Raw genomic sequence first — 10,704 nt, 5'->3', positions numbered from 1 at the left:
CCCCACTGTGCCCATGGCTGGCACTGCTCCCTGACACATCTTCCAGCCCCACTGTGCCCATGGCTGGGCCGGCGTTGTTTTGTTATTTCCATTAATGATGGAAACCACACGCCTGGACTTTGGGGAGGCACGGAGGCGGGGACAGTCGTTCCAGGGGCTGGCGCTGTCACCCAAAGGGACGGCTCGGCTGTCAGGGTCTGTGAGGGGGATGGCACTCCTGTGCCGCGGGCAGACGGAGTGGGAGTGAGAGGTCGACCCTCGGCAACTGGCGGGGCGATGTCCCATGGCAGGAGGGGACGGGAGGGGACGGGAGGACATGGGGTGGGCCGGGGCCGGGAGATGGGGCGGGCCGGGGACGGGAGATGGGGCGGGCCGGGGCGGGCTGGGGGCCGGCCGGGGCGGGCCGGGGACCGCTATTGGCTGCCGCCCGTGAGGCGATGTGGGACCAGCCGGCGCGGCCCCGGCGCTGGGATCGGTAGCGGCGATGGCGGCGGACGGCGTGTGAGTCCCGGCGCTGGGATGGAGAGCGGCAGCGGCGCTGGCGGGGGGCACTGGGTGGATCCCGGCGGTGGCGGCGAGCACCGGGGTCCCGGCGGTGGGGTCGGGAGCGGGGTGCCTCCGCGGCTTACGGTGCCAGTGTCCGGCAGGGCGCTTCGGCGGCGCGGCGGCCCTCGGCGCTCGGCGGCGGCCACGGAGCTGCCGGCCTGGCGGCTGCGCTGCGAGGGTGGGCGGCAGCTCTGGCGCTACCTGGGCGATGGCGAAGGCGATGTCGCGGAGCGGCGAGCGCAGACGGCGCTGGAGCAGCACAGCCTCGGGCTGGACACGGTGCGGGGGGCCCGGGCCGGGGCGGCGGGGCCGTGCCCGGGGCGCGCCGCTGAGGTGGCCCTGTCTCCCCACAGGGCGCGACGCTGCGGACGCTGCCGGCGGCCGGCTCGGCCCGGGACGCGGCCCGCAACGGGATGCGGTTCTACGCGGCGCTGCAGGCCGAGGATGGGCACTGGGCGGGCGATTACGGCGGGCCGCTGTTCCTGCTGCCAGGTAAGCCTGGGCACCTGTCCACGGGTGAGTGCCCTGGGATTCGGCTCTCTACAGTGCCGGCCTGTTTGGTCATCCAGGTCTCCTCATCACCTGCCACACGGCCAAAATCCAGCTGCCCGAGGGGTTCCGGAAGGAGATGGTGCGCTACCTGCGCTCTGTGCAGCTCCCGGACGGAGGCTGGGGCTTGTGAGTACCAGGGATGCTTCTCTGGGTGATGGCAGCTCCAAGGTGCAGGATTTAGAGCTGCTGTCAGATCTGCCCAGGCTCAGGGAGGGAGACTCATCATGTGTGATAGCTGTGGGTGGTTGGAGTTGCTCGTGCAGCACTCCACGTACACTGTTTGTCACAGAGGTGGCCATAGCATGAAGTCTGGCCACATCTCCTCTGGGGCACTATATCCCAAAGCAACATGTGTGACAGGGCAATGTTTACTCCTCTATTAGTCAGTCCCTCTTTTCCAAACTCACCCCTGGCATCCCACTTCACCCTGACAAAGACAGCCCTGTGCAGTGGCTTGTGTCTGGTTAATGGCAATAGCTGACTAATGGATGTGGTGTTTCTGTGTATGCTTCTGACAGACATGTGGAAGATAAATCAACAGTGTTTGGCACAGCCCTCAACTACGTAGCCTTGAGGATCCTGGGGATCGGACCAGATGACCCTGACGTTGTGCGGGCCCGTGTCAACCTGCACAGCAAAGGTCAGCCATGAGGCTGGTACACTGGTGAGAGAGTCTGGCCACACCTGAGGGCTGTAGGGAGCACTGAGGGCTGCCAGGCAGTGGAAGAACTGTTGTTCTTACTTGCCTTTCGTGGCAACTGCATTATCAATTAATGATGGGAAGCTGTGTTGCATTTTTGTGCCATTGCCTGCTTGCCTTGCTTTGGGACATGTATCCCAGCCTGAGTAATGTGCTCCCAAACACAGAGAAGAAAGCTGGGAGCTGGCATGGCTGTGTTAACCCTGAAAGCTGCTACTGTTCTGTGCAGGAGGTGCTGTGGGAATCCCTTCCTGGGGCAAGTTTTGGCTGGCTGTCTTGAACGTTTACAGCTGGGAGGGAATGAACACGCTTCTCCCAGAGATGTGGTATGTGCCCCCCTCACTGTGGAGAGAGGAGCTGGTGTCAGTCCTGCCACCAGCCTCCACCCAGAACTGTGCCAGGTGCTGGTGATTGCTGGTATAACTCCAGCTACAGCCAGGAACTGGAGGTGCTCAGGCTGCTTGTCAGCTGAGAGCCAGCAGCAGGCCAGGTGGATAGCACTGAACACTGCATCCAAGGGAGATGCCAGAGCACAGCCCTGTTAGCATTTCCCACAGGATCCCTCACACATTCATGTGTTCCCTGCCTGCCACCAGTATCTTCCAGCAGCCAGAACTGGGCCCTAGCAGGAAGGGACAGCCACATGTGAGGCTGCCAGCCCTAAACCTTGCTTGTACCCTCTCTGAATACTCAGAGGGCTGCTGGGTGTCAGAGATGGAAAGTGTCTGACACTATCCCCAGAGGAATTTGGGGGCTGCACAGTACCAAGGGCTGCTGGTGCTTTGTCAGCAAATGCCATTAACTGTCAGTGCAGGCCTCTGCCTTCAACATCCCATGTGATTGAACTAGCTTCTCACCTTCCTCTTTGAGCTTGAGGTCCTCCCTGCCCTGTGTCAGCTGGGCCTGGAGTGGTGTCAGGAGGGGAATGCTCCTGTTGGAGCGGGAATCTGAGCAGGTCCAGGCTGTGTGTATATCCCTTACTGCAGGGGACAAGGAAAGGCCTGCCCTGCTCTTCCACACAACATCTCTCCAGTGGCCCTTGGCCTTCCTTGTTCCTCACAGCAGCACTGTCTCTATTGCAACCAGGCTGCTTCCCACATGGTTTCCAGCGCATCCGTCGCGGCTCTGGTGTCACTGCCGCCAGGTTTACCTTCCCATGAGCTACTGCTACGCTAAGCGTCTGTCAGCAGAAGAGGACGAGCTCATACAGAGCCTGAGGCAGGTAAGGAGGGAGCTGATCCCACTGGACAAGGATACATGGCTCTGTGGCCACCTGCTGTGCTGGCCATGCTCTTGTGAGCCATCCTCTCCTAAGCTGCAGGGTGTCTGAGCCAGCTCCCAGCAGTGCCTGCCCCAGGTGCTGCTCCTGGCTGGCCAGGCTGCCCTTTGCTCTCTGCTGCAGGAGCTGTACGTGCAGGACTACGGCAGCATAGACTGGCCAGCACAGAGGAACAACGTGGCTGCCTGTGACGTGTACACCCCGCACAGCTGGCTGCTGGGTGCTGCCTACGGTGAGTGCAGGGGCTGCTGCCTGGAAAACTGAGGCTTAGGGTCTACTACCAGCTACTGGTGTATGCCCTGCAGCTGGGATGGAGACTGGAACTATGTGATCCATGGGATTCTCCATCCCTGAGAGCAGCAGGGCCTTGTGCTCATGTCCTCAGGCCACTCTGGGGCAGAGCTTTGCTCCATCCTGATGCTTGTTGGTCGATGGTTGTTGTGTGAGTTGGGGTGCAGCCTGCCACAGCAAGTGAATCTGGCTGCACAGGGTGGGTTTTTTCACTGCATGTCCCTTTCTTGTCCTGCAGCCATCATGAACATGTATGAAGCTCACCACAGCACTCACCTGCGGCAGCGAGCCGTCACAGAGCTGTATGACCACATCAAGGCTGATGACAGATTCACCAAGTGCATCAGCATCGGGCCGGTAGGACACTTGCTCTTAGTCCTTTAGTGTCTCTTTGTTCTTCAAGGACCAGCTTGTGCAGGTGTGGCATGTAATAATCACCAAGTCTTGCTCAACTCCTCCTGCTCCTGATGCTCAAGAGCTTAAGGCTAGCAGGGCACAGGAGATGCAGAGGGCATGGGGACAGCTGTGGCCCTGGTGAGGAGTATCTCTCCTTGAGGTCCAGGGAGATGATCTCATGGCACCTGCCCTGCTAACTCAGCTGTGCTGGGTGATGTCACATTGGGATCAAGGCTGAGAAACCTCTGGATGGCTTTGTGTTGAGTGGGTTGGGATGTATGTTTCTGGGGCTGGAAGAAGCTTTTTCCAGAGCAGTGACAGTGCTCCTCTTGGCAGATCTCCAAGACAATCAACATGCTGGTTCGCTGGTTCGTGGAAGGGAAGGACTCTCCAGCTTTTCAGGAGCATGTTTCCAGGATCCCTGACTATCTCTGGTAAGGGCTGAGTGTGTCCATCTGGCACAGCACACCATGACTCCTGACATGCCTCCTGGTGCTCCCACTGTGCCTGTGCTGCAGCACTGTGCTCTCTCCTCCCACAGGCTGGGCCTCGACGGCATGAAGATGCAGGTGAAGTGCTGTAGGAGTTCAGCTGTGACTGAAGGGACCCTGGTGTGCTGGGGCAACCTGTGGAGTAATGGGATAGAGTGTTCATCCCAGGCCTGAGCTCCTGGCATCTCACCTCTAGTGCCTGGTGGCCTTCTCACTGCCATTTCCCCCAGCTGTGCCAGGAGGGGCTACTGTCTGTCCTGCTAGTTTGCCTCCCTGTGGCATTCTGTCCATCCTCATGAGTCCTGAGAGAAGGGCAGGAGAAAGCCAGGCCCCTGATTCTCAGTGCAGGCTGAGCTCTGCTTCTCTCAGAGCCATTGTGTCCTGCTGTTCCTTGATGCTAGCCACCTCTCCTGCCTTGGCTATGCTCAGAGCAGACAGAAGCAGCTGTCTCATTTTGTGCTCCCTTGCTGTCCCTTGACCTGCTGCATCTGTCCTCTCTGTGCCAGCACAGGATGACATAGGAAGGAGCTGTTGGGGCTAATGCAGGAGGGATGTGCTGTCCCATAGTCCCCACAGCTGGGTCAGGCTGCTGCTAGCATCTGCCTCTCACTATCCATTTTCTCTCTTCCAGGGCACAAATGGATCCCAGCTCTGGGATACTGCTTTTGCCATCCAAGCCTTCCTGGAGGTAATACACCCTTCAGTGCTGCCTTGGGAAAATAATCTCTGCTCATGAGTCCCCAAGTACCAGAGCTCCTGCTGTGCACCCCCTTGGAGCTCTGTTCTGGCCTGGCATGGTGTGACTGAGCTGGGAAAGCATGGCTGGCTACAGCCCCTTGCTGACTGCTCACTGTGCATCTCTATTTCTAGGCAGAAGCCCAGGAGATGCCTGAATTCACCTCCTGCCTCCAGAACGCCCATGGATTCCTCCAGTTCTCCCAGGTGAGCAGAGCTGGTCAGTGGTGTCTCACACACTGCCTGTGCAGGCCTGGCTGTTGCTCAGAACCCTGTTGGATGCATCTGTTGCCTTCTGAAGAGAGTTTCTGAAGGGCTGACTAGCAAAGTCCCAGGCCCAGCCTCCTGTTTTCTACTCCCTGTTTTCAGGGAACCATCTTTGAAGCTTGGAGAGGACCTTAGCAAGGCCCAGGGATGCTTGGGTTGTCTGCCTGAGCTTAGAGGGGCTGGAAAACTGAGAGCTTAGGCTTATTTGCCCTTCATCTTTGAGGTACCCTTCTGGGAAACCCAGGATCATTGGATAGTGACTGTACGATAGCGACTGTATGAGCTCAGCTTCTGCTCGCCAGGCCAGCAGGGGCTCAAGGTGAGGGTCATTGTCACCAACAGCTAGATGCATATGCAGTCACCAGTCTTGTTTGTGGTGCTGCTGCATTGAAAGCAGATGGTTCCCTGGCAGGCAAGCTCCCAAAGGGGGCTTTAGAAACACTTGCTCCAGAGCTGACCTCTTTCCTGTCTACTTCCCTCAGTGGAAGGCAGGTACTGTCCACTTCCACTTGGAAAAACCACCTGCAATGGTTTCAGCCCATGATCCTGCAGCCAGGCACCTCCAGGCTGCTCTCACTTGTTGCTTGTCTCCTGCAGATCCCCGAGAACCCACCTGACTACCAGAAGTATTACCGCCATATGAACAAGGTACGATGGCTGGCACTGGTCTCTCAAGGACTCATCACTGTCACAGGGATTTGGGCAGAGGGAACAGGAATCAGGGGCAGCACCTGCTCTCTTCCAAGAATAGAGTGGCTGAGGGAAAGTGATCCTGCTCCCTAAGCCCACCTGATCCTTTTCCAGGGTGGCTTCCCCTTCAGCACGCGGGACTGCGGCTGGATCGTGGCAGACTGCACAGCAGAGGGGCTGAAGGCAGTAATGCTGCTGCAGGAGAAGTGTCCCTTCATAGCCAAGCCTGTGCCTGCTGAGCGCCTCTTTGATGCTGTGAATGTGGTAAGAGCTGCAAAAATTAGGCCAAGGGACATGCAAGACTGTAAGAGAAGCCAAAGCCCAAGGAATTGTTAGATCTGGTATTAGATCTGGTTAGATCTGAGTTAGTGTGAGGCCTGGTGTGGCAGCACTCTTGTGATTCAGAGCTGCCTGTGTCACCTAATGTCATGTGATGGCCTAGATTGGGCTTGCTTTGTCACGGTGGTTTGAGACCTGGGTTTTCTGCCTGCCCCATAGACCTGTAGGTCTGACTTTATCCTCCCAGCTGGCTTGGGGCCAGACTGGAGTAGTGCTGCCCCTGAGGTTGTACCACCCCCCTCTCTGCTTGTCTGGGCAGTTGCTGAGCATGAGGAACCCGGATGGAGGCTTTGCCACATATGAAACCAAGCGAGGAGGCCACTTACTGGAGCTGCTGAACCCCTCGGAGGTGTTTGGTAAGGGCAGCTCTGGGGCTTGGTTGTCCTGCCCACTGAGAAGGGACAGAGTGGCCTGGGCTCACCATGCCCAGCGGGTGCCTGGCAGGGGATCAGTGTGCCCTGGCTCTGGGACAGGCTGGCAGTGGCTGGCCTGCAGGCTTGCTCACACAGGGGCTGTGGCACTGATACCCACTGCCTGCTGGCAGGTGACATCATGATTGACTACACATACGTGGAATGCACATCAGCTGTCATGCAGGCACTGAGACACTTCCAGAGCCAGTTCCCTGAGCACCGAGCCCTGGAGATCAGGTGAGGCACTGAGATGAGAGCTGGGCAGGGGAGAAGGCAGGCTCACTGTCCCAAGCTGCCTGCCATGGCCTCCTGAACAATGTAGCTGCCTGTCTGCATGCTCTTGTCTCTTGTGCCCTCCAATAATGGGACCCATCCAAGCCTCAGAGGGGCTGATGGAGCCCCCAGTGAAGCAAACACTGGGTTTGAGCTGCTTCTGAAGTGGATGACTTCTTTCCTGTCCAGGGAGACTCTGCAGAAGGGCCTGGATTTCTGTCGCAAGAAGCAGCGAGCGGATGGGTCCTGGGAAGGGTAGGTGGTGTTGCCAGCACCCCATTTCCTTCTGGCTGCCCCAGTGGGAGAGGGATCATCATGGCAAGCGTTCCTGGCTGGCAGGATCTGTGGGAGGGAAAGGAAGGGCTGATCCTCCTCTAGCTGCTGTGCTTTGCTCTCAGTTACTCTCCCTCCAGCCCAGGTAGAACAGATGAAGACCCAGAGAAGGTTGGGGTGGCTCCAGCTCCTTGTGGTCCCAGTTCAGCTGACACTTGAGTTAGCTGGGAGCAGGTGCTGGTGGGACTGGGCATGGTTGGGTCATAGGGGAAGGCAAGCTACAGCTCTGTGCCTGGCTCTGCTCTTCTGTGAACACAGCTGCATTGCAGCCTGCCTCTCCCTGGGGCATTGCACCCCTGACAGTGCTGCTCTCCTCTTCTTCCTAGGAGCTGGGGGGTTTGTTTCACCTATGGCACCTGGTTTGGTCTGGAGGCGTTTGCCAGCATGCAGCACACATACCACAACGGGTGAGAAGGGAATGTCTGGGTGCCCTACCCCTACCCTACCTCCTGGGCCAGGGTAGGACTCAGTGGTGGGGCTGGATGGATCCCTGGCTGTGCATGGACTCTCCTGCCTCAGGGACTGCTCCTCCCAAATCCTGTGCCTGCAGTATGGCCAAGGCACTTGCTGCCTCACCCTCAAAGTCAGGGCAGTCCCAGCCATGGGCACTGCTTCTCTTTTGAGCTGAGAACTGTGGGCGTCCAAACACTCTCTGTCCCCAGTCCTGTGTTGATTCTGGCCCCCATCCCTGCAGGACTGTCTGCCAAGAGGTGGCCCAGGCCTGCCAGTTCCTCATCTCCAAGCAGATGGCAGATGGAGGGTGGGGAGAGGATTTCGAGTCCTGCGAGCAGCGCACATACGTGCAGAGTGCTGAGTCACAGATCCACAACACCTGCTGGGCCCTGCTGGGGCTCATGGCTGTCAGGTAAGAGTAGCCCCAGTGCTCAGGGAAAAGAGATCAAGCTGGGCTGGGTGGCCTTGGGCCTGGCTGATGTGACCCAGTGCAAAGCAAAGCTTTTGATCATGACTGCAGGCCTCTAGCCTGGGAAAATGGTGCTGTATTCATAATATTTAGTGTCTTGGGGTTGTGGGGAGCCCTTCCCAAAGCACTCAGTATGCCTGAGGCAAGCTCGGGGCAGCCTGGAGGTGGTTGAGCTCCCCAGACATGTGGATGAGGGTTTGCAGATGGTCTGGATAAAGATGCTTACATTTCCCTTGTGCTTTGTAGGTACCCCGACATCAGTGTGCTGGAAAGGGGCATTAAAGTGTTGATGGATAAGCAGCTGCCCAACGGGGACTGGCCTCAGGTATATCTTGAGTCTTTCCAAGAAGTTCCTGAACGTGCAGCAGGCCCCTGTCACTCATAGCATTCTGCTCTCTGCTTGTCTCCCAGGAGAACATTGCAGGGGTGTTCAACAAGTCGTGTGCCATCAGTTACACCGCGTACCGCAACATCTTCCCCATCTGGACGCTGGGGCGGTTCTGCCGGCTGCATCCTAAGAGCCCCCTGGCTGGGCAGCTGCCAGCCAGAGCCAGCCCCTCGGCTGGGGCAGGCCAGGAGGAGCAGGGAGCCCTGTCTGCTTGAACCTGGGACGCTGGGGATGCCACGGCCCCCGACTTGGCTTGGATCCCCGAGTCTGCACGGGGCCGTGGCGGTGTGTGTTGCATGGGACAGCTCCATGCTGACCTTAGCATGTGGACTGCTGCCTCTGCCAGGGAAGGGTGCTGTGCCGGTGCTGCAGAGCCTCTGCTTGCTGTTGAACCTCTTCTAAACATTCCCTTTCTAAGGTTTTTTCCAGGTATGTTCTCCATCCCCAGATGGGGAGTGAAGTGCCTTTTCAGACCATTTTGAAGATCAGATGAAGCTGCCGAGCTGTGTTGTATTCCACATTTGGACAGACTCTCATCCTGGGTTGCAAGGCTGCCTTTATTGTCACAGGCTGTCTGTCTATACCAAGAGTGTGGGATTTGGGGTCTCCCCTGTGCCCACCATTGGGGCTTGGGGGGCACTGCACAATCCCTGCTGAGCTGACCTCTGTACTGTGGGTGCCAGCGATGGCCTTTGAGTTACTCGCTCTACCCTGGAGCCTGTGCTGGAGGGGAAGGACACCTGTCCTCCCCCAGATGTGTGAGAAAAGGAGTGCTTTGCTTAATTTTCTTACTGCTTTGCTTAATTTTCTTATTGTTCTGTCCCCCAGCTGGTGGCACCTAGCTTCCCCAGGTGAAGTCACCAGCAGCCCTTGGAGAAGGGGCAGCTGAAGCAGAAAGCTCTGAGGTGGTTGGCATCATGGCACAGCCTGAGCCCCAGGGCTCCAGGCTTCCTCCAACTCAGACCATGGTGCTGTGGGGCATTCACAGGTCATTGTCAGAGCTGGAAGTCAGATGGGATAATAAATTGCTAAGGGTGATGCAAGAGGAACTTCACTGTGTTCTCCTTTCTGTCTGCTAGTGTGTGTCCCAGGCAGAGGGGAGCTGGCACAGCAGCCTCACGTCCTGTGGCTTGGGTTGCCTGTCCCCACATGTATGAGCAGCATATCCACCAAACCATGCTGGGAGCCTGTGCCTCCTCTAATGCATTTAGCCACAGAAAAATGTAATCAAGGAAGCAGCTCACTAAAGGGGAATGATCACTTCCCTCATCCTCCTGCTTATGCTCATGCAGATAAGCAAGACAGAAAAACTTACTGATTTAAGAAGAATCAGCTCAGGCTGTCTCAACTCAGCCCTGTTTGCCTTTTCCAAATTATGGACATCTTTACACCTGTCTGTGATATTACTCTGCATTTAAATTCCTTCTTGCTGAAACTGAATTATTCAAGTGTCATGCAGTGATGTGTCTTGAGAGGACGTGGCTGTGTGGATTTCACCTGTTGTTAAAATCTGCTCCAAGCTGCAATTTTGGATTGAGCACTGCAGATTTTTGGATTGAGCACTTCTCTCTGCAGAAGAGATCAAAGAGATTCAGGATACATTCAGTACAATTCTTGTTTGATAGAAACTGCTTCTTCCAGGAGTCCTCTGACACTCTTCCCAGGGATCTTCTAGAGTGTTTTGATTTCTGATTTCAGAGATCCCAGGTATCAGTCCTCGACTATTCCCAGGATGTTACCTGAGGTGATTTTTTCTCCTTTGGAGAAACTCTCAGCTCTGGAATCTATTCAAGATTCATCCCAGGCATCTGGAGTCATTTGATCTATGGTTTTGGGACCTGACATCCTGGGTGGCAACCCCAGACTTCCAAGAAAACTTTCTGAGATTATTTTTCTGGTTTGGAAGAAATCCGTTTGTGTTTCTCAGGAGTTGCAGCACATGAAAAGAGAGATACAAATGCAGACTGGTTTTTTTACATGCAATAAAAAGAGATCAAAGATTTAGCCATGACCATGGTGATCCTAAGCACTGTCTCTTGACATGATGCCACCCACTTTGTCCCACATGGACTTCCAGTGTTATGGTACA

The 10,704-nt window shown here is 56.6% G+C and overlaps 1 protein-coding gene across 1 annotated transcript; it reads left to right on the top strand.

Moving 5' to 3' along the window:
- Positions 1 to 374: 374 nt before the first annotated feature.
- Positions 375 to 8,970, top strand: LSS (lanosterol synthase). Its single transcript, XM_054636185.2, has 22 exons — positions 375 to 501; positions 648 to 825; positions 900 to 1,038; positions 1,116 to 1,224; positions 1,617 to 1,738; positions 2,028 to 2,124; positions 2,885 to 3,020; positions 3,201 to 3,309; positions 3,607 to 3,725; positions 4,101 to 4,198; positions 4,306 to 4,333; positions 4,887 to 4,943; positions 5,126 to 5,197; positions 5,855 to 5,905; positions 6,062 to 6,211; positions 6,546 to 6,642; positions 6,831 to 6,936; positions 7,162 to 7,227; positions 7,632 to 7,712; positions 8,000 to 8,170; positions 8,474 to 8,552; positions 8,639 to 8,970. Exons 1-22 carry the CDS (start codon positions 485 to 487, stop codon positions 8,828 to 8,830), a joined length of 2,274 nt encoding a protein of 757 aa, XP_054492160.2. The 5' UTR covers positions 375 to 484; the 3' UTR covers positions 8,831 to 8,970.
- The last annotated feature ends 1,734 nt before the right edge of the window (positions 8,971 to 10,704 follow it).

The sequence above is a fragment of the Agelaius phoeniceus genome, chromosome 7 (assembly GCF_051311805.1).
Source record: "Agelaius phoeniceus isolate bAgePho1 chromosome 7, bAgePho1.hap1, whole genome shotgun sequence".
Classification (NCBI taxonomy): domain Eukaryota; kingdom Metazoa; phylum Chordata; class Aves; order Passeriformes; family Icteridae; genus Agelaius; species Agelaius phoeniceus.
This window is presented reverse-complemented; position numbering and strand designations above follow the sequence as displayed.

What these genes read in the sequence shown, in the direction of transcription:
- LSS (XM_054636185.2), top strand. An exon ending in GAACCCCTCGGAGGTGTTTG is followed by an intron (nt 6,643 to 6,830) that starts GTAAGGGCAGCT and finishes GCCTGCTGGCAG; the next exon opens with GTGACATCATGATTGACTAC. An exon ending in GCGGATGGGTCCTGGGAAGG is followed by an intron (nt 7,228 to 7,631) that starts GTAGGTGGTGTT and finishes TCTTCTTCCTAG; the next exon opens with GAGCTGGGGGGTTTGTTTCA.